Source organism: Lepidochelys kempii, chromosome 6 (genome assembly GCF_965140285.1).
Source record: "Lepidochelys kempii isolate rLepKem1 chromosome 6, rLepKem1.hap1, whole genome shotgun sequence".
Classification (NCBI taxonomy): domain Eukaryota; kingdom Metazoa; phylum Chordata; order Testudines; family Cheloniidae; genus Lepidochelys; species Lepidochelys kempii.
Window position 1 is genome coordinate 10316727 of NC_136385.1, and position 22392 is coordinate 10339118.

General features: G+C 56.0%; 2 protein-coding genes and 1 long non-coding RNA gene across 7 annotated transcripts in view; 1 reads left to right on the forward strand and 2 right to left on the reverse strand.

Moving 5' to 3' along the window:
• PRR14 (proline rich 14) overlaps positions 1–5032 on the reverse strand; it is a 9280-nt gene extending 4248 nt beyond the window's left edge. The window contains 5 exon segments of the mRNA XM_078853469.1: positions 3–92; positions 483–631; positions 1057–1327; positions 1644–1844; positions 4810–5032. Of these exon segments, the coding sequence (XP_078709595.1) occupies positions 3–92; positions 483–631; positions 1057–1327; positions 1644–1741 (608 nt within the window). The 5' untranslated portion in view covers positions 1742–1844; positions 4810–5032.
• A 6893-nt stretch (positions 5033–11925) lies between these two features.
• LOC140913700 (uncharacterized) lies at positions 11926–15238 on the reverse strand. The gene is made up of 3 exons (XR_012159641.1): positions 14962–15238; positions 13954–14025; positions 11926–12643 (listed from the first exon to the last, which is right to left on the reverse strand). It is a non-coding gene; the product is annotated as an uncharacterized LOC140913700 (long non-coding RNA).
• On the forward strand, positions 14361–21544 carry LOC140913679 (uncharacterized). 5 transcript variants are annotated; one of them, XR_012159639.2, is made up of 3 exons: positions 14361–14762; positions 17121–19678; positions 20128–21544. XR_012159639.2 is itself a non-coding variant. In XM_073350467.2 (3 exons), exon 3 carries the CDS (start codon positions 17264–17266, stop codon positions 18284–18286), a length of 1023 nt encoding a protein of 340 aa, XP_073206568.1. In that variant the 5' UTR covers positions 14685–14762; positions 15637–15802; positions 17121–17263; the 3' UTR covers positions 18287–21544. The 5 variants fall into 5 exon arrangements, 4 of the variants coding, with proteins under 4 accessions (XP_073206565.1, XP_073206566.1, XP_073206568.1 ...); XM_073350467.2 differs by adding an exon at positions 15637–15802 and having other exon boundaries at positions 14685–14762; positions 17121–21544; XM_073350466.2 differs by adding an exon at positions 15637–15802 and having other exon boundaries at positions 14685–14762; positions 17124–21544.
• Positions 21545–22392: the final 848 nt, after the last annotated feature.

Sequence of the window (22392 nt, forward strand, 5' to 3'; positions counted from 1 at the left end):
ACCCAGCCGTGCCCTGGGGCAGCCAGCACGATGCAGGGGCCTTATTCTCAGGCCTCTGGCAGACGGGAGACCTTTGCTCCTCAGGGGAGGGTCTGGAAGAATGAGACGGGGCCACGGACCCCAAAGCCCCGTCGCTCACTGGCACAATTTTCACCCTCCCCGGATCTTCAGCCCCCCCCAGAGACTCCCTTTCCCCCCCAATCATCACACCACCAGCACCCCCTCCGAGATCCCACTCCCTGCACCCCTGCCATCAGCTCCACTGAGCCCCCTGGCACCTCATTCCCACATCCCCCCCCCCCCCCCCGCGCAACTCTCAAAGCACCCCGCTCCCCTTTCCCAGCCTCCCACATGCTGCCATAGCTCTGCCGTCAGATCCTCCAGATCCAGCCCCTGCCCCAGAAGCCAGTGACCCCCTCCCCCGGCAGACACCCTGCTTAGTATTTGGAACGTGCCCTGACACATGATTCATCCCCGCTCACCTGTCCATGGTGGGCTCCTGCTGCCTAGGGGTCCAATCTGAACCAGGCGTAGGGCTCCCAGCTGGCAGCAAGGCTTTCCCAGGAAGGGGGTGTCCAGGGAGGGAGGGGGTGTCCAGATGAGCTGAGGAGGATGTGCCCCTTTGGGAGACCTGCTGGGCAAGAGACACCACGGGGTTAAACATGGATCCCATCCCCCCCCCCACTGACTCCCAGCTCCTGACATCTCCTAACAACTCTTCTCAAGAGCCCAGCCTGGCCCCCTCCCATGTGTAATGGGGGCACAAATACCAAGCCGTCCTGCTCTGCCTCCCCCCCCACCCCCAGAGCTCAGAACAGGAGTTTCTGGGCCATCTGGTGGCAAACCACAGCAGGGAGAGAAGGAGGTTACGTGGGGGAGAGGCTGGCTCGAGAAATCCATACCGGGGAGCAGCAAAGGATTCAGCAGGTTCAAGGGAGCAGGACAACAGGGCCTGGGAGGGCTCAGGGGAGGTTGGGGCGGGGGGCTTAGGCCACCAGATCTCCAAGCAGGGCCCCCGCCGCAGTCCCAGACCACCCGTCCCCCCCCCGCACTCACAGCCCCTCCTTTGGTGGCAAGACACTCCTCCAGGGCAATGGCCAGTACCCTGTGCCGGGCTCTCTCCATGGGCGAGGCCACCAGCCACAGCTCCGCCCCCTGGCCCCACTGGGGCACCCCCTGCTGCAGCCGCTGCCGTCTGCCCTGCAGTCTCTCCGACTGGCGCCTTGCCTGAGGAGACCCGGCCCTGCCCCGGGGCAGCCAGCACAGCGGGGGAGCCTTCTCCTCAGGCCCCCGGGGGGCAGGGGAGCTCTGATTTTCAGTGGAGGGTCTGGAAGAGAGAGATGGGGTCACTCACAGGGGCCATGGACCCCCAAATCCCCCTGATTACTGGCATGATGTTTGCCCCAGGACCCAGAGACCCACAGCTCCCCCCCCCCAAAAAAATCACTCACCCGGCCTAGTTGAGACCATTGCCTCTCATTGTCTCCCACCCACAGCATCCTGTCCTCCAGCATCCTCAGCCCCGAGTCTCCCCCCTCAAACACGCCCAGGGTAAGAGGAAAGTGAGTTCTGCCCAGGGTGGGATAGACAGGCCCTGACCCCAGAGGGGAGGCGGCTGGACAGAGGTGAACCCCCCCACACACCTGTACACGATGAGCCTCTGGCGTCGGATGTTCCGCTCCGAGGCAGACAGCCTGGTACAGCCCCCTGCCAGCGCCCCTCTGGCCACGGGGTGCTCCATGGCTGGCTTCAGCTGGGATGTAGGGGGCAGCCCCCTGGGATCAGGGGTTCAGAGGTCGTCCCGGGACAGCCTCCTGCCTACTCATCCTCCAGCGTGGTCTCCTCTGCCCAGGAAAGAGAATCCAGGGTTACAATGAGCACTGCAAGACCCCCGCCCTGACCCAGCTCCGGGGTGGGGGGCTGGCTGGCTCAGCTGGAGGGGAAATGGGACACTAGGGGGCACCGGCTCTTGTGAAGAGCCCCCGAGGACTCAGCATGACACCCCTCCCCCACAACCTCCTGCACTCTAGGGTTGGCAGCATGGCCACAGTAGCAGAGGGCTCAGCCATGGGGGATCAGACTGGGGGAGGGGGTGTAGATGTGGTGGTGGGGGTGGGCTCTCCTCAGTGCCGGGGGGAGGGGCTGCAGAGGGGGCACATTCCCACGGTGCAGAACTCAAGAGATCACAATGGACAAGCAGAGGGGAGCCGCTGGGAGAATAATTACAGGGCATTAGCGGACAGGCAAAGCCATTGCTAGCAGTAACCAGAGAGCCCCTTGCGCAGCTCAGGTGTGACCTGACACCAGCTTGGGAGCAGAAGGGAAGCTCAGGAGGTGTGGGGGTTGGGAACGATCACCTAGAGATGGTTTCCCAGGCCACAAAGGACATGCACGGATCCTGGGCAGCGGGGGCAGGCTAGAGGGGCCTTGATGGGGCATCTCTCTCTCTTTGTCCTGCCTCCCAGCACTGACCCTGCCTAACTCTGCCCCTTAGGACTCCCCCACTGGACCTCCCCCGCTTCAGGTTCCTCCCTTCTCCCCCCTAGATTCTCCCCACCAGCCCTCTCTATTTCCCCTCTCTCAGTCACGAAAGCTTATGCTCAAATAAATTGGTTGAAGTGAGCTGTAGCTCATGAAAGCGTATGCTCAAATAAATTGGTTAGTCTCTAAGGTGCCACAAGTCCTCCTTTTCTTTTTGTGAATACAGACTAACACGGCTGTTACTCTGAAATCTCCCACTCTGGTTACTCCCAAATCTCTCCCCCACTGGGTCCCTACCCCAAAAATCCATCGCCTGGGCTCTAGGTCTCTCTCCTCCCCTTGGATCTCTCTCACCCCCCCCCCCCCGCCAACTACTCCCCCTTTCCCTCACCCACCTGCCTCTCCCACACTCTCTTTACTCTCAGCCCCTCCCCAGGGCTCTCCCTATGTTCGGTCCCCTCCCACACTGCACCCCTCCTCACTTGCCTCCACAAATTGCCCCCCCCGTAGGTGCTCCCCTCTCACCATCTGCTCTCCCCCTGGGTCTTCCCCCCATGGCTCCCGTCGCTGGTCCCCCTAAACTGCCCTTCCACCAGGTCTTCCCCATTGGTCCCTTTCTCCCCAGCTGCACTCCAGCTTTCCCCCCTCAAATCCCTCCACCACTTCTATAATCCCAAATCCCCCAAACCACGCTTCCCCCAGGTCTCCCCCGCCATACTTCCCCTTACCCTGATCTCCCCCAATCCCGACCCCCTGTTACCCTCCCTCACCGATCCCCCCATCCTCAAGGCCCTCATTGCTCTCTAACCCCCTGGATCTCCTTCTCCCCACTGCTCCCCCTCCAAGCTCCCCGCTTTGCCCTCCCTTCCCCTCCTCCCGGGCTCCCTCCATTGACCCCCCTTCCCCCACTGCTCCCCCCTCCCGGCTCCCCCATTGCCCCCCTCCCCCCACTGCTCCCCCTCCCGGCTCCCTCCCATTGCCCCTCTCCCCCCACTGCTCCCCCCTCCCGGCTCCCTCCATTGCCCCTCTCCCCCCACTGCTTCCCCTCCCGGCTCCCTCCATTGCCCCCCCTCCCCCCACTGCTCCCCCTCCCGGCTCCCTCCATTGCCCCCCCTCCCCGCACTGCTCCCCCTCCCGGCTCCCCCCCATTGCCCCCCCCTCCCCACACTGCTCCCCCTCCCGGCTCCCCCCATTGCCCCCCCTCCCGGCTCCCTCCATTGCCCCCCCTCCCCCCACTGCTCCCCCTCCCGGCTCCCCCCATTGCCCCCCTCCCCGCACTGCTCCCCCTCCCGGCTCCCCCCATTGCCCCCCTCCCCCCACTGCTCCCCCTCCCGGCTCCCTCCATTGCCCCCCTCCCCCCACTGCTCCCCCTCCCGGCTCCCCCCATTGCCCCCCCCTCCCCACACTGCTCCCCCTCCCGGCTCCCCCCCATTGCCCCCCCTCCCCGCACTGCTCCCCCCTCCCGGCTCCCTCCATTGCCCCCCTCCCCGCACTGCTCCCCCTCCCGGCTCCCTCCATTGCCCCCCTCCCCGCACTGCTCCCCCTCCCGGCTCCCTCCATTGCCCCCCTCCCCCCACTGCTCCCCCTCCCGGCTCCCCCCCATTGCCCCCCCTCCCCGCACTGCTCCCCCTCCCGGCTCCCCCCATTGCCCCCCTCCCCGCACTGCTCCCCCTCCCGGCTCCCCCCATTGCCCCCCCTCCCCGCACTGCTCCCCCTCCCGGCTCCCCCCATTGCCCCCCCTCCCCGCACTGCTCCCCCTCCCGGCTCCCCCCATTGCCCCCCCTCCCCGCACTGCTCCCCCTCCCGGCTCCCCCCATTGCCCCCCCTCCCCGCACTGCTCCCCCTCCCGGCTCCCCCCATTGCCCCCCCTCCCCGCACTGCTCCCCCTCCCGGCTCCCCCCATTGCCCCCCCTCCCCGCACTGCTCCCCCTCCCGGCTCCCCCCATTGCCCCCCCTCCCCGCACTGCTCCCCCTCCGGCTCCCCCCCATTGCCCCCCCTCCCCGCACTGCTCCCCCTCCCGGCTCCCCCCATTGCCCCCTCCCCGCACTGCTCCCCCTCCCGGCTCCCCCCATTGCCCCCCCTCCCCGCACTGCTCCCCCTCCCGGCTCCCCTCCATTGCCCCCCTCCCCGCACTGCTCCCCCTCCCGGCTCCCCCCATTGCCCCCCCTCCCCGCACTGCTCCCCCTCCCGGCTCCCCCCATTGCCCCCCCTCCCCGCACTGCTCCCCCTCCCGGCTCCCCCCATTGCCCCCCTCCCCGCACTGCTCCCCCCTCCCGGCTCCCCCCCATTGCCCCCCCTCCCCGCACTGCTCCCCCCTCCCGGCTCACCGGCTCTCGCTCGCTCCCGTTCGGTCTCCGGCTGCGGCTCTGCCTCCTCCCGCCCCGCCCCGTTTCTGTCGACGCTCCACAGCCCGACCCTCGCGGGCCAATGGCAGCGGGCCTTGCTCCCGTCCGCTCTCAGCCAATGGGCGCACGCCTTGCTGCCCGGGGGTCCCCGGAGCTTGAAGCCGTGGGGACCGCCATCTTGGCAAAGGGAGAGAAAGAAAGCCGTGTCACGGCTCAAGCTGAGCCGCCGCCATCTTGGGGTGGGGCAACAGTGTGTGGTGGCGGGGGTGGGGGCGGTCAAGGGGACATAGCGGTGCCGCCATGCGGGTGCTGCCATCTTGGATTAGGGCATTGGAGGGAGTGAAGCAGTTTCAGGGCGAGGCCATCTTGGATGAGGGCGAGAAGCTGCGCATTTAAAGGGCCAGGCGACCCTGGGTGATGGGTAGGGTGACCAGATGTCCCGACTTTATAGGGACAGTCCCGATTTTGGAGTCTTTTTTCTCATATAGGCTCCTATTACCCCCCACCCCCGTCCCAATTTTTCACACTTGCTGTCTGGTCACCCTAGTGATGGGGGCTCCGGCCAGTCCCCATCCTGGGAGCGTGGGGCCCCCGTTCTTTGTTCCCCTTGGACCCCATTTACACATCGCCAAATTAAAACACGTGCCGAACTTCCCACCCATGCAGCTCACTCTGATTCAGCCACCTGGCCTCTTCCCGCTTGACCACTTGCCTCCCCCCCCCGGCGCGTGTCCTCTGCAGACTGTGCCAGGGGTTCCCTTATGTCTCCTTCCAACACGTTCCCATTCTGGGGCCCCGACTCGATCCCTGCAGGGCTCCCTGGAAAAACACCAGGCCAATGACAAGTCCCCTGTGCCATGTTCATTTGATGCCAAGCCAGATGGGCCCCTTGGTTTGCTCCAGCCTGGCAATGACTTCGTGTTTGTAAGGACCCCTTTTCACATAGGCACTAGTCCAGTGGTTTTCAAACTGCGGGTTGCGACCCAGCACCGGGTCGCAAAATGTAAGGCACTGGGTCCACGGTGGCTCTGGTCAGCACCGCCAACCGGGCCGTTAAAAGTCCCGTGGGTGGTGCTGCCCGGCTAAGGCAGGCTAGTCCCTACCTGTTCTGATGCTGCGCTATGCCCTGGAAGCAGCCAGCAGCAGGTCCGGCTCTGAGGCGGCATGGCCACGGTTCCCGGCCAATGGGAGCTAGGGGGTTGGGGGGCGGTGCCTGCAGGCGAGAGCCGCGCAGAGCCGCTTGCGTGCCTCTGTCTAGGAGTCGGACTTGCTTCTGGCAGCTTCTGGGGCACAGCGGTCCACGGTGCCTGTCTTAGCTCCCCTACTGAGCCGCTGACTGGGATCCACCCGAAGTCAGCCCATGCCCCAACCCCACACCCCTATTCCCTGCCCCAGCCCTGAGCCCCCCCCAAACCTGGAGCCCCCTTCCTGCACCCCAAACCCATCATCCCTGGCCACACTCCAGAGCCTGCACCCCCAGCCCAGAGCCCTGACCCCCTCCTGCACCCCAACTCCCTGCCCCAGCCCAGAGCCCCCTCTCACATCCTGAACCCCCTCATTCCTGGCCCCACCCCACAGTCCTCACCCCTGCACCCCAACCCTCTGCCCCAGCCCTGAGCCCCTCCCACACCCCAAACCCCTCATCCCCAGCTCTGTTGGGTCATGGGCATCAACAGTTTTGTTCAACTGCGTCGCCAGAAAAAAAGTTTGAAAACCACTGCACTAGTCTGACTATCACTGTGATGGGATACCTGTGCTGTTCCTAAGCCCCCACTGCCCGTGTGTAGGGGGGAATCCCTCTCCTACAGAGAGTACAGGCCATCTTCCCCCCAGGCATCTCGTTACCCAAAAGGATCCCTGTGAACATTTTCCCTTTGCTTGGATCCCACATCACCCAGACTGGAGAATAGGGCTGGGGTTAAAATCAGGGCACATTCTCTGTACAGAATTCTTTGGGGGGAGATTTCACCAAGCGCCACCTTGCCCTGTTTCCTTCCCCTGAGCAGGATTCCCTGTCCCTGACCCAGCTATAATCTCCCAGATGGAGCGAAGGGAAGAGCAAGCATCCCAGATCTCCAGGGCTCCAAGGAAAGGGAGATCCTGAGAGGATCCACACAGATAAGGAAGAGTGACACCATCTCAAAGACTGTCTGAGACTGAAAGGAAAAGCTGGGACCCCAGTAAGGCCACCAGGAGCCCCCCAGTTCTGTCTCATCTCGCTCAGTATCATTCCCAGCAGGTTCCTGTTCTCATGGCAGGCGTCACTCCTGGATCCCACCCCCTGGCAGGAGCCCTCCCATCTTCCAGCCTTTCTCTGAGGCCTTTCCTGGGCTCTTGGGACAGACCCAGCCCTTCCTTTCCCCTCAGGGAAGGGTTTGGGGGGATTCATTTCCTGCCCATCAAGTTTTCTGCTCAGTAACAAACCCCTTTGCTGCCCCCCTCTCTCCCCAGCACAGGGAATGAGCCCTGGCTGGATTCTTTCTGCCTCCAGCAGGTGCCAGGATGGAGGAGAATCACCAGCAGGAAGGGCCTGCAAGAGCAGAGCTGCATGGGATATCCCAGAACCCCGAGCTAAAGATGCAAGCGAGTCAGGACAAGATGGACCCCCCAGGCCAGGGGAGGAAAATCTTGCTTAGAAGGAGAGAGAGAACATGAAGAGATGTCCAGAGAATAAATCTCGTGAAACACCAACACACCCACATGGGTGATCACCCTGACTGATGCCCCGACCTTGGGAAGGGCTTTGGCGGGAGTGTGACGCTGGCTCTGCACCATGTGGCTCTCACTGGGAAGAGATTCCAGGCATGTCCTGAGTGTGGGTGGTGGTCCAGGCAGCGATAATCCCCCTCCAAGCACCAAAGTGCCCATACAGTGAGGGAGACCCCATCAACATCCTGATTGCAGGAAGGGCTTTGGTGTCTGCTCCATCACTGCCAGACCCACCCCTACAAGTGTCCTGACTGTGGGAGGGGCTTCAGCTACAGCTCCAACCTGGCCACCCACTGGTCATCCCCGCCGGAGAGGAGCCCTACAAGGGCACCAAAGAAGGGAGGAGCTTTGCTGAGAACTCCCATGCCCTGCAACACCAGCATACCCCCCTGAAGAGTGGCCCTCCTAGTGTGGCTGTGGTGACAAGGCTTCTGGTTGGCCTTGCATTTCACTCAACACTAGAGGACACAGCGGGACTACAAGAGGACTACAAGAGGGGACTACATAGAGGACTACAAGTGTCCCGCGTGTGGGAAGGGCTTCAGGGAGAGTGATGGGCCAGTTGAGCATCAGTGCACCCACATCGGGGAGTGGCCACAAAGGTGTCTTTACTGCAGGAGGGGCTCCCTGCAGAGATCCAACCTCCAGGAACACAAGCGCACCCACCTCAGAGGCAGATGCCTCCTCTACCCTGACTGCAAGAGGAGCTTGGCACCAGGACCACCCTGATCCAGCACCACCCAGACCCACACAAGGGAGAGACCCTACCCATACCCCCAGTGCAGGAGGGACTTCCACCTGAGATACTCCTTCACTTTCCACTGGAGGATCCACACCAGGGAGAAACTGTCCTGATGCTCTGAGTGTGAGGAGGCCTTCAGCCTTAGCCCCCAGCTCACAAGGCACCAGAGGAACCACTGGGGAAAGGAACTGGGGGTGGGGCTGTGCCAGGCTGCAGGGATTGGAAAATCCCACCACGGAGAATTCTACTTCAGCAGAACTCCCCTCATCACCTGCAGCTGACCAGGGACACAAGCCAAAGGCCATTGACATCAATGAAGTTGTTCAGCTGTTGATGTCAATGGAACATCCCTTACCATCTGCAGCTGACCAGGGGCATGATTAGCCGAAGGCCATTGTTGGTCGCTGGTGTGAGCGGAGGTCTGGCCATTGACATCTGTGAAACTTCTCTCACCATCTTCTCTCACCATGCAGCTAACCAGGGGCACAAACCAAAGACTGGTAACATCAGTGGAGGCCTGGCCATTGACATCAGTGGAATTGGCTTCACCGACTGCAACTGACCAAAGGCATCTTCCAAGATTCTGAGGAAGGAGTGACCCAGACTCTGGGAGGCACCATTCCTTCCAGGGCTGGGGAATCAGGCCAGCAACCTGGTTCCATTTTAGCTTAATCCACTTCCAGAGCAAAAGGATCTAAACTGGTTTAAGCTAAACTAGATCAAGGCCCTCTTATACTGTACTAGATTGGAGCATCCGCCTGGGGAGTTATTGTGGAATAGCTATCCCCAGTCAATTTCCTCCTGTACGTGGCCATAACACAGTGCTAAGATATCATCCAGACCCCTCCTTAGGCTTCAGACCTTGAGCTCCAGTCCAGGCTGCAACTTCAAAGTGCTGTCTACACAATATTTCAAAAAGAAAAGGAGTACTTGTGGCACCTTAGTACTAGCCCAAGCCCTGTTAACCTGAGTCTGTTGAACCAGGCTGGGAGGCTCACTGCGGCAGGCTTACATTGCCGTAATACAGATCACAATTAATAATAATAGTCTTCATCTTCCTTAATTTAGCAGGTGCTCCAGTGCCATTGTTTTCCCTGCACAAGAGTTTTAGAAAGCGTTGATTAGATGGAGCTAAAGTCACACCTTTAAATCCCAGACAAGGCCAAAGATTAGAACTAGGGTCCGGGCATCTCTCAGATGTTGTTTGCCAAATATTGAAAATGACCATTTCTGGATCAATCTACTTCCCTCTTGTTTTGTCTGGTCCTTATCCAAACATCCCCTTTTGCCATGCAAAGTTTCCAACATGTTTCCAAAAGTGTGATGCTTCTGCATAAAAAGAACTAAATCTCTTAGACCTTGCCTTCACGGAAAAAGTTGTAAGTGGTATACTAGTAAAGGGGCACAGCCCACCCCCGTGCTTATGGGCATTATAGCTTAGGATCCTGTACCTGAATCTGAGAAACAACCACCTCAATTACTATTATTAGCCAATATCATATACATTTTAGAAGGCTTTGTACGTATGCTAAGTTGCATAACCATGAATCAGACTCCCCAAATGCCACACACTTATGCTAAGCTTTATTGTGGAAACTTCTTAACAGGTGAAATGTATGTCGGCTTGACAGAATCAGATTTTTATTTTTTTAATCATTTCCATGGATAATATTGATGGTGGTTTTAAAGCATTCCTCCCCTCCCCCCATTTTTATCAGTTTACAGTTGTGCAAAATTCTGTTTTAAGCATTTTTTTCTCCTTTTGTCAATTTAAATGTCCACAGTTGCAGGAAATTGGGGAGAGGGCAGACAATGGGGATGGGCAGACAATAATTATTTAACGACAGATGTTGAGATTCACAACGTTACAGCTTTATAACTAAAACACAAATTGCCAGGATCACATGTCATACTATACAAAGTAAATATCCTTGGATCGAACTTTTCTTTCTCAAGCAGTGTTTTTCTTCTTTTGCATATCTGTACATTTTGATGGTTATCCATGGAAATAGCTTTTCATCAGTTTGGGTATGTACGGCTAAATCAACATTTACCAATAAAAATGTCATCCTTCCAAGCCTGACTGTATGTGACCTCTGTTGTCTGTGTATGCAGAACCTGTCAGAAGCAATAGCAAATATAAACAGAGTGCCAGGCATGGCTGGTTATCTTTTAGGGATAATTGGTGCAGGGATCTTTAACTAGATACAAGCTAGAAATAATCGGAGCAGGTGGCCTTTGAACTTGAAAAATGGGTACAGAACTAGATAGGAAAAAGGGATGGAAGGTTTGCGTTGATACAGGGGAATTTGGGAAATGTTGTATCTGCTGTACACAAAAGGGTTATGAATATGGGCAGAAGTGAGCTCATGCTTTTGGGACAGTTTAATGCAGTGATACTCAGACTGAGGCTCGCGACCACAAGTGGCTCTTTAATGTGTCTCCTGCGGCTTTTTGCAGCACAGGATACTAAAACACTCTGTGATTTCATTATTAATCAAGCAGGAAGCTTCTACTATGTTATTAACCAATTGTAGTTGATAAAATAATAATACTGGGTCAGTTATTTTGCGGTAAGAATTATATATACATATATATAGAGAGAGAATGAAACAATGAATTCAGACTCCTGTGGCTCTTTGGGGTAATGTTGATCGCGAATTTGGCTCCTGTTCAGGACTGAGTATCGCTGGTTTAACAGCTCTTCCCTGCAGGGGGGTAAGGTCTGAACACCTCTGTCTGTGCTGATTTCTCACTGTTTAGTGAACTGATGGAGCTGAGTTATTTGCTATCTTATCAATAAGGGAATTAAGGGAATTAAGCCACCAACACTATAAAGGTAGGGGACTAGCTGCACTGGTATAAGATATTTTTATGTTGGTGTAACTACCTCTATGCTAGCGGTTGTGCTGCTATATTGATTTTAACATCACACCGCAAACTGACATAGTAATATCTCGATAAAAAGTGTGTGCAGAGCAAACCTAGTGGACAAAGCACTAGGGTGGGACTCTGGAGATCTGGGTTCTATTCCTAGCTCTGCCAGTGGGTGACCTTGAGCAAATCACTTCATTTCCCCGTGGCTGTTTCCCCATCTGTAAAATGGGGATGGTGATGGATTGTACCCCTAGGGTGCACTCTGGGAGCCATTGGAACCACTGTGCCCCCCCTAACCATTCAGCTGGGTTGGCCTCTCTCACACTGCTCTGTTGGTGACTCAGCCAGCCTCTCCAGGCCCTGTTAACACCCCACAGAACAGCAGGTGGTGCAATATGCCTACCTGAGTGCTTTACCTAAGCCACTCATGGATCAACAATGGCAGCGCCAGCCAGCTCCCCAGCCTTGCACCCCTGCTGGAGTATTCACCCAGAATTATACCATCTTGCACTGCACAGGGATCTGTACAATCCAAGCTCATTAATATAGGTCGCTTCCCCCTCGATGTGGAAAAGATTTGCACCATGCCTTTGATAGCTGAGCTGAGATTTTCCCCACTCACTTCACTGAAAAACACACGGGTTATGATAAAATATAAAACAAGTTTATTAACTACAGAGAGATAGATTTTAAGTGATAGCAAACAGATCAAAGTAGATTACCTTGTAAATAAACAAAATCGCAAACTAAATCTTATACAAACTAGATTGGATTTGAATCAGCAATATCTCACCCTGTCTGATGATACAAGCAGGCTTACAGATTCTTGAGGCACAAGCTGCACCTGCCTTGCAGCTTGGATTCCCCTCCCCCATTCAGAGTCCTTTGTCTTCCAGAGCTTCTTTCAGGTGTTGAGTTGTGGGGGAGTGAAGACCAAGTCATGATGTCACTCCTCATCATTTATAGGTTCTTCCAGCTTGCCGGAAAGTCTATGCATGTGACATGGGGAGTCTGCTGCATTGGCCAAACATTCTCCATTGCCTACGTGCTCCCTCCGAGGAAACTTCCTTATACAGAGTTCCTGTGCTAGTGGATTCTTCCCTGGATGGGTGTTGATGACAGCAGTTAACACTGTCTGGCTACTCCATCGTTGTACCTGAAAGGCTAGTTGTGGGTGTTTTCAACTTCACAACATCTTTCAGTAACACATACAATGACACATACAATCCAACAGGATATTAATGTTTGACAGATCAAGACTTTTAGAAGGATACCTCACAAGGCATGCATTGTACAAAACATATTAAAATTATAGGACAGTGGTGAATATGGGGGTGCCAGGGTGTCACAGGGATAATGATACTGCCCTCTCTTGTAAAGTGACCTGAGATTTACAAATGAAAATAACAGCTAGGAATTATTATTACTATCATAATAAAAATCTTGGTCTTGCCAGGCCTGGAGTCTTCAAAACTCATGAAATATATCCTAAAAAAAAATTCATAAAATTGGTTTAAAAATCAGGAGAGATCTCTGTATAAACAGCCCTCATGCCCCATACCAGAGGTGGCTGCATCTCAGATTCAGGTGCAGGATCCTATAGAAACAGCTCCCACACTCCACCTCAAAGGTGGCTGCATCTCAGCAATGGGTGAGGTATCCCTGTATAGACAGCCCCGCACCCCACTCCGAGGTGGCTACATCTTAGCATCAGGTGAGGGATCCTGTATAAACAGCCCTGCACCACACCTAAGAGGCAGCTGCATCTTAGGGTTAGGTAAGGGATCCCTATATAAACAGTCCCCACACTCCACCCCAGAAACAGCTGCAGGGTGAGGGATCCATGCAAAACAATACAAACAGAAACACCAGCAAGGAGCGCTTAGAGCCTCACAAGCTTGTCCGATAATGTGGTCTCACATTATTCATAACTGGGGCCCTCCCAAATTCACGGCCATGAAAAACATGTCATGGACCGTGAAATCTGGTCCCCCCCTGAAATCTGTATGGTATACAGTAAAAGCACACAAAATACCAGATTTTAGGGAGGGAGACCAGTGTTTCTCAAATTGGGGGCCTGATCCACAGGGCGTTGCAGGTGGGGGGGGTCACGGTATTGAGACCCTTATTTCTGTGCTACCTTCAGAGCTAGGTGGCCAGAGAGCGGCGGCTGTTGACCAGGTGCCCAGCTCTGAAGGCAGTGCCCTGCCAGCAGCAGCGCAGAACGAAGGGTGGCAAAACCATACCATGCCACCCTGACTCCTGAACTGCTGCCTTCAGAGCTGGGCGGCCGGAGAGCGGCGGCTGTTGACTGAGGGCCCGGCTCTGCAGGCAGCAGTGCAGACGGAAGGGGGCAATACCAGACCAGGCCACCCTGACTTCTGCGCTGCTGCTGGCCACGGCGCTGCCTTCAGAGCCGGGTTCCCGGCCAGCAGCCGCCGCTCTCCAGCTCCCAGTTCTGAAGGCAGAGCTGCCACCAGCAGCACAAAAGTAAGGGTATCGGTACCGCAACCGCCTCCCCCCCCAACACACAATAACTTTGGGCCCCCCGCTCCTTTTTGGGTCAGGATCCCTACAACACCATGAAATTTCAGATTTAAATATCTGAAATAATGAAATTTACTATTTTTAAAATCCTATGACTGTGAAATTGACCAAAATGGACTGTGAATTTGGTAGGGCCCTACTCATAATTTCTCCTCTTGTATCTGGATAGCACAGGTGTAAGGAAGCTCTGTTACATACTCTCGGCCCATTGAACGTCTTAACTACAGAGGGTTATTGTGTATATTCATCACCTTTCCTGGATCTCTTTTGTCACCATCTGCATGTCTCACATCGTTGTGTGGTAGTTTTGAGGAGTCTTCTGCCTATATAAGAATTGAAGCAGTGGGTCAGGACTCCTGGGCTCTAACTTCTATCGGCAGGTCTGGGGGGAAAGGAGTGGGGTCCAGTGGGTTAGTGTGGGGTCTGGGAGTCAGGACTCCCGGGTTCTCCTTCTATCCCTAGCTCTCCGGGGAAGGGAGTGGGGCCTAGGGGGGTCAGGGCTCCTGGGTCCTGGTCCCAGCTAGGACAAGCGTGCGAGCTAACCACTGTAGAGAGGCGGGGGGATCGGAAGTGCCTCTAACCAGCGGTGTCTCCGCAAGGCCCGGAGAAGAACGGGTTAAACCCACCGCTCTCCTGAACCTTCCGCTTCCCAGGGAGCTGCCAGCCGCGGGGCCGGAGCAGCGCCGGGACCTTCCTGTCCAGCCCCCCCGGAGCCCGGCTCCTGGCCCCGCCGGGTGTGCGCAGGGCTGCGTGCCCGGCTCGGGGGGCCGCACCAGCGGCAGGAAATCGCTGCCCGGAGGGGACCCGAGCCCAGCCCAGCCCAGCTTGGTTGAGCAGCCCGGGTCTCCCCCACGATCCCCGGCCCGGATCCCGCCTCCCCCCAGCAGAGCGCGGGGCCGGGGTTCAAGCCCGGGCGCGTTCTCTGTCCCGGGGGGGGGATTTCACCGAGCAGCGCTCCCCGGCCCGGGCGCGATCCCCCGCATGGAGCCAGGGGAAGAGCCGAGGGTCCCGGATCTCCCGGGCGCCCAGGAACGGGGGACCCCCAGAGGCGCCCCCCCAGGTGAGGAACGAGCCACACCGGCTGGGAGTGAGGGGGGAAGCTGCGGTCCCAGCCAAGCCAGCGGGAGCCCCCTCCCAGTTCTGTCTCCACTCGCTCAGTAGCGCCCCCAGCCGGCGCCAAGGAGTGTCCCTATTTCTGGCCCTTCTCCCCAGGGGACAAGGGCACCATCTCTTGAGAGCGTTTGGCTTCCAGGCCCTACCGGAGTCCTCTTGGCTTCTGGAGATCTAGCCAGCTGCAGGCTCCTTCATTTAGCCTTGGCCAGGTGATCCGGCCGCTCACCACCCATAGGGGTTTTCCTCGGGTGCTCAGCCTGGCTGGTAACCTCCCCACTTCGCAGGGAGGATGCTGGCTAAGCCCTTGAGCGCCCTTAGTCCCCTGCTGCCTTCCCACGATCCCCATGTGCCCAGAAGGCCAGACGGCGTCTCCCACGGTGCTCTGGGAAAGAATCACACAGCAAGCTCAGCTGAGTGTAGCACAAAGCATTGTGGGATGTGCCCCCCAGAAGCCCTGGCATTGCAGCCCACCTGCAGGGGGAAAGGCAGCACCAGAGGGTGCAGTGACTTGGGGGGCTGCTCACACTGGAGCAGACATACTCCCACTCATCCCCCACATCGCTGTCTCGATAACTAGACTTGGTGGCCTTGGTCTGGATGGGGGCACTAGATAAACTGGGCCAGGGGAGTATTCGGAAAGGCTTGTGGCAGGCTGATTAGTGTCATGGACTGGAAAATCAGAGGGACCATCCATAGATCCCTAGATGGTTTGCCAAAAGTAACCCCAATGGTTGTCCAGCCTGCCCTTCCTGCATAGCCCAGGCTGGAGAGCATCACCATGGGACTCTCATAGAGGTGGGCTCCTTTCCCCTGTTTTACAGATGGGAAAACTGAGGTACAGAGAGGGAAATGGACTGCCCAAGGCCTCCCAGTAGCAGAGCCAGGAATAGAACCCAGGACTCCTAGTGTTCTATCCAGTAGCCACACTGTCTCCCTAAAGAAAGACAACCCAGTCTCCATGTAATGGAAAATCCATCACATCCCTTGGTAAGGCTGGTCCACTGACTAAATCCCCTCACTGTTAAGAATCAATATCTTATTTCCAGTTTGAATTACTCCAGCTTCAATTCCCAGCTGTTGGGTCTCATTCTCCCTTTGTCCAGTAGATTAAAAAGCTCTCCTGTCTCAAAGATACCAGAGAGAGCTGTATCCTGGGAAGGAGTGACTCTGAAAAGGACTAGGGGAGGGGGTAATGATAGACAGCTCATCTTCACTTGGTTCCCAGACATGCTGTAGTGAAGCGAGCTAATATGATCCTTGGGTGTATGAGCTAGGGAATGAGGACGTGATATTAGCTCTGTATACAGCACTGGTGATGCCATTACTGTCCAGTTCTTGGGTCCACACTTCAAGAAGGATGTTGATAAATTAGAGAGGGGTGAAAGAAAAGCCACGAGAATGATTAAAGGATTAGACAACCTGCCTTAGAATGACAGACTCCAGGAGATCAATCTATTGAGCTTAATAAAGGGAAGCTTAAGGGGTGATTTGAGCACAGTCTGTAACTACATATGTGGGGAACAAACTTTTAGTAGTGGGCTCTTCAGTCTAGCAGACAAAGATCTAACAGGACCCAAAGGCTAGAATTTGAAGCTAGACAAATTCATACTGGAAACAAGGTGAAAATGTTTGATGGTGAGGGCAATTTACCATTGTAACAACTGACGAAGGATTATAGTGGATTCTCTATCAGGGGCAATTTGAAAAATCAAGATTGGGTGGGGTTGTTTTTTTTAGAAGACCTGCTCTCGTTCAAACAGGAATTATCAGGGGGGACGTTCTCTGGCCTGTGTTGCACAGGACGTCAGACTAGATGGTCCCTCCTGGCCCTAGATTCTATGATATTGTCTTCCAGTGACCGTGATCAAGTCACTTCCATTTCTTTGTTTGCTATAAGGCAGGTTATCCAGAACGGACAAATCATTCTTGTTGCTCTTCTCTGAGCCTTCTCCAATTTGTTAACACCTTTTTTGAAGTTGTGGACACCAGAACTAGACCCAGGTTTTGGACGATTGGATACTATAAACTGCCATGTGATAAGGGAGGATTCATAGATTAGGATGAGTAGACACAACACTTAGGTTAGGTGACTTTCTCCCTTCCCCAGTCCTTCATAACCAGATTAAACTTTTCAGACATATTAATAGGTGAATGCCAAATTCCTTTGCTGGCCCCTCATCTCCCCTCTGGGAAGGATTTGAGGGGGGTTTTGCTTCCTGCCCATCGGGTTTTCTGTTTGGTGACAAACCCCTTTGCTGCCCCCTTTCTCCCTGTCACGGGGAACTGGATTTTCTCTTTCTCCCAGCAGGTGTCAGGAAGGAGGAGGAGAATCCCCAGCGGGAGCCACACAGGCCTTCGCAGAGCCCCGAGCAGGGAGAGGCCAACAGGGTGGGATGGCAGGGGGAAGAACTCCAAGGGGTGGAAAATGGATTTGGGCTTCTCAGTAGCATGTCTGTACCCCAGAGATTGACCATCTGTGGGCAATGTGGGAAGAGCTTTAGCCAGTATTCGGACCTTATTAAGCACCAGCGGATCCACACGGGGGAGAGACCTTACAGCTGCTCCCAGTGCGGGAAGAGCTTCAGCCAGAGCTCCCACCTCACCAAGCATCAGCGGATCCACACGGGTGAGAGACCCTACAAATGCCCTGACTGCGGGAAGGGCTTCAACGACAGCTCCTACCTCCTGCAGCACCGCCGCACCCACACGGGCGAGCGGCCTTATGAATGCCCGGACTGCGGGAAAAGCTTCGGAGACAAGTCAGGCCTTACCCGGCACCAGAAGGTGCATCACGGCGAGAGACCCTACAAATGCCCTGACTGCGGGAAGAGCTTCAGCGACAGCTCCTACCTCATCCAGCACCAGCGCATCCACACGGGCGAGCGGCCCTACAAATGCACCGAGTGCGGGAAGAGCTTCAGCCGGAACTCGCACCTGGTCCAGCACCAGCGGGTCCACACAGGGGAACGCCCCTACAAATGCGCTGATTGCGGGATGAGCTTCAGCCACAGCTCCACCCTGATCGGGCACCAGAGGACCCACCGTGGCGATAAGCCCTACAAATGCCCCCAGTGCAGGAAGAGCTTCCGGCACAAGTCAACCCTGGTGAAGCACCAGCGGACCCACACCGGGGAGCGGCCCTACAGCTGCCCCAAGTGTGGGAAGAGCTTCAGCTGGGGCTCGGCTTTCATCAAACACCAGCGCACACACACCGGGGAGCGGCCCTACCAATGCACCCAGTGTGGGAAGGGCTTTGGGGACAGCTCAGCCCTGATCCAGCACCAGCGCACCCACACCGGTGAGCGGCCCTACAAGTGCCTCGAGTGTGGGAAGGGCTTTGGCGACAGCTCCACCCTGGATCAGCACCAGCGCACCCATTTGGCAGAGAAACCCTACAAATGCCCAGAGTGCGGGAGGAGCTTCATCCTCAGCTCCCACCTTGTCCGGCACCAGAGGGTCCATGTGGCCTAGAGTCTCCATGCGAGGACAGTTCTATTAACTGTTCACACCTCTTTAGGAACCTTAGAAACCAGGCCTCCTGAGAGACCAGAGACCAGGCCTCTTTAGGGACCAGGCCTCCTTAGAAACCAAGGAACTTGGAGACCTGGGACCAGGCCTCCTTAGAAACCAAGGACCTTGGAGACCTGGGACCAGGCCTCCTTAGAGACCAGAGACCAGGCCTCTTTGGGGAGCAGGCCTCCTTAGAGACCAAGGGCCTTGGAGACCTGGGACCAGGCCTCTTTAGGGAGAAGGAAGCAAGCTCCTTAGGAATCACATCAGCCCAGAGACCTGACATAGTTTTTCCCCTGGGGCGAGGCACAGCCCGTCCGACTCCAGACTAGTGATGTACCACGTAGGCATTGCGATATGGGTGCAGTGTGTGTATGGGTGGAAGGGGGGGACGGGAATGACTGAGGGGCCCACAGGTGGAAATTAGTTGAAGTGGGGAAGGAAGTGAATGTGGGGGTCCCTTCTGCCCCAATCAAGATGGGGCTATTAGAAATGCTTAGAGGCCACAAGGCAGGGTTCTCAGCCTGGGATCGCTGCCCCTCAAAGGGGGTCATGGTAACCCTACCCTTTTCTTGTTGCTAAGAGGGAGGGTTCCTGGCTATATGGCAGTGGGATCCTGGTAGGGAAAAGGTGAGAATCCCCACAGTAGTGAGGTAGTGATCTCTGAAGGACATGGGGCCTTTTGTCTGTGCCCGCTCCTGGGTGGGGTGGGGGAGACCTGTTCCTTCGTTCCCCTGGAACTCCACAGCTCTGGACCTCACTCTTTGCTCCTTTCCTCTCCCAGGGGAAGGGAAGTATTGGGAGCCATGGGGAGGGGTACGTGAGGCTGCTGGAAACTGGAGGGGGCTGCTCTCAGAGGCCAGACAGACGTATGCTCCCAGATGGCTGGGCGGGGAGTGAGGGAGCGTCTAATCTCCTTCCTGGTGGCGTCTCCAGTGCCTGTCTCTTCTCTCCACGGTGCACAGACCTGCTAGCTCAGGAGCCCAGTGGCACCTGGGGAACGTCTGTTCCTGAGCTTGGGGCAGCTGGCATCCCGCCAGCCCCACCCTTGGCTCTCGGTTCCCAGCAGGCACCTGGATCCCACCCCCCGCCTGGTTTTGATGATGATCCAGTCTGCTGTTGTGTTAGTCAACTGTATCTGTTGGAAATAAACTTCCCCACCGGGATCTGCCTCCCCCCATCTCCGTGCTGAGGGCCCTGTCTCAGAGCTCAGCGTGGCCTTGGACATGTTGTTCTTGCCTGCAGGGAAGCTCAGAAGCTGGCTTGGGCTCCCAGTTATCACGATTTGCTGCTCTGATCCTGACGTAAACCCCAGCAGAACGCTGTCTCGTCTTGCTCAGTATCATCTTCATGGTAGGTGTGGCTCTCAGTTCCCTCCTGCCTTGCCTGACCCCTGGCAGGAGCCCTCCCCTCCCCCAGCCTTTCTCTGAGTGCTCAGAGAGTCATAGAGATGTAGGGCTGGAAGGGTCTTCGAGAGGTCATCAGGTCCAGCCCCCGGTGCAAAGGCAGGTCCGAGTAACCCTAGACCACCCCTGAAAGGTTTTTGTCCAACCTGTTCTTAAAAACCTGCAATATTGCAGCTTCCACAACCTCCCTAGGAAACCTCTGACCTATCCTACATCTCCCTTGCTGCAGATTAAGCCCATTGCTTCTGGTCCTGCCTTCAGTGGACAGGGCGAACAATTGATCACTGTCCTCTTTGTAACAGCCCTGAACATATTTGAAGGCTGTTATCAGGTCCCCCTTCAGCCTTCTTTTCTCAAGACTAAACATGCCTGGTTTTTTTTAACCTTTCTTCATAGGTTCTCTAAAGCTTTTTATTATTTTTGTTCCTCTCCTCTGGACATTCCAGTTTGTCCACATCTTTCTTAAAGCTCGGTGCCCAGAATTGGGCACACTTCTCCAGCTGAGGCCTGGGCTGAGTGCCGTTGGACCAGCCCCTGAGAAATGATCACAGAAGGGATGCCTTACCCATTGCTCCCACTCAACTCTCATTTCCGACTGCCACCGAACCCTCCTGGCTTCAACCTTCATGAACCCAACGTTCCATCTGCCACAACTGCCATGGAACCTTCATGAACCCAATGTTCCATCTGCTACAACTTCCATGGAACCTTCATGAATCCAATGTTCCATCCACCATAATTGCCATGGAACCTTCATAAAGCCAATGTTCCATCTGCCTCAGCTTCCATAGAACCCTCCTGGGCTCAACAATTCATCTGCCATGGAACTTTCTGGGCACCCCTATATTCATCAACAACCTTTTCCCATCTCGTGACCTACATCCTCATTGCAGGGGCAGAGTCTGTATTGGCCCCATGTACGTCATCTTGCAAAGAAACAGCCAAGCCCTCACCTGTGTGTCTAATGCAGATGGCAGCAACCTCAAGCTGGTCACCTGCTGGCCCTATGGGATTCCCCCACCAATACTCCACCAACTGATGCATTTTCCCCTGGGAGAGTTTAGAATCCATCACCCCCTATCTGCCTCCAGAAGTCTATAAGTTCTTTAGAGTGGGGACTGTCTTTTTGTTCTGTGTTTGTACAGCACCTGGTGTAGTGAGGTCCTGCCCCTTAACTGAGGCTCCGAGGCTCTGCTGTAATACACTTAACAAATAATTCAAAGGGGTTTGGTCCATGACTGGATAACTATCTATCCAACTACTCCAGTCCTTCTTGCTTCTGAGAGCTTTTTTCCTAATGCCTGGGAAGATAAACCCACCGATGCCCCCCAACACACCCTGGGCTCTGAGCTGTTCCCATGTGAGCTCCAATTTATAGTACAAACTTCCTTTCCACTGAATGCATCCGATGAAGTGAGCTGTAGACTAACACGGCTGCTACTCTGAAACCTTTTGTAACACTTGCTCAACATGGGTCTACAGCTGCCCAAGGGTGGCCTATTGTCCTGCATCCCAGAGACCCTCCCCACACAGGGAAGGGCTTGACACTTGCTGAAGGACCATCCAGGACACAGCAATCTGCAGCTACCAACTCTGAATGTCTGTTAACTACTGGCCCTATGGAGCATGGGGGCACAAGTAATCCAGATGTGCAGGGGAAGGAGAGGGCAAGAGGGACCCTCACCAGCCTGAAACACGGACAAACTCCCAGCTGGGGCCAGCTCAGAGCAGGGGACTGGGAATGCTTTGTGCTTGTTTTCAAAGCTCTGTAACTCTCAAGGGCTTTAATAGTAAAGTCACTGGCGTTAGGAAACCCCTTTGCTCAGCTCGTGTTTTTTGCTTTCTGTAAGGGTCCGTGACCGTCCCTCCCCATCAGTCTCAGAGGGAGGCCATGCCCCTGCATTAGCGCGTCTGAAAGGGGGAACTAGCATTCTCAAGGCTCTGACTCTTTGGGCAGGGCAGGGCAACAAACCGTCTATAATGACAGGGTTCAGAGTAGCAGCCGTGTCAGTCTGTATCCACAAAAAGAAAAGGAGTACTTGTGGCACCTTAGAGACGAACAAATTTATTTGAGCATAAGCTTTCGTGAGCTAGAGCTCACTTCATCGAATGCAACAGTCTGTAAGGCGCTGGCCCTCCGGGACAGGCAGAGCAGTCAGCAGTGTATGAGGCCCTCTGGCTGGGCTGAATGACAGTCTAGAGGGCTCTGGCCATCTGGGAGGGGCAGGGCCACAGTCTAAAGGGGCTCCAGCTGTCTGGCAGGGAAGAGGAGCAAGGGATCTAGGGGCCTCTGGGCAGGGCAGAGCAATAAGCAATCTCAGGTTCTGGCCTCCTAGCTCAGGCAGATGACAGACAAATGCAGGCCTCTAGGCCTAAGGTGGGTAGGCGGCTACCCCAGGGGTGGGGCGGCTGCAGGAGGTAGGGGGACCTGGGTCCACTCTACTCCACTGGGTCCCAACCCAGGGCCCTGCCAATGGTGCAGGGCCCACCTTTTAAACGTCCTGTCCCACCTCTCTGTTTCCGGTGGGGTGGGCGCGGCTGGCACGGCTCCGCCCACCAAGAGTGAATGGTGCCTCCTTCCTATCAGTCTCCAAGGGAGGCTATGCCCCCTCTCTACAGTTTCCCACCCCCTTGTCCATGAAAGGGTTAAACTAGAAGCCT

Bases quoted from the DNA above. Each gene is read 5' to 3' on its own strand.
- LOC140913679 (XM_073350464.2), top strand. From the start codon at position 14,684: ATGGAGCCAGGGGAAGAGCCGAGGGTCCCGGATCTCCCGGGCGCCCAG. The intron at 14,763-17,120 runs GTGAGGAACGAG...TCTTTCTCCCAG, and splicing joins CCCCAGAGGCGCCCCCCCAG to CAGGTGTCAGGAAGGAGGAG.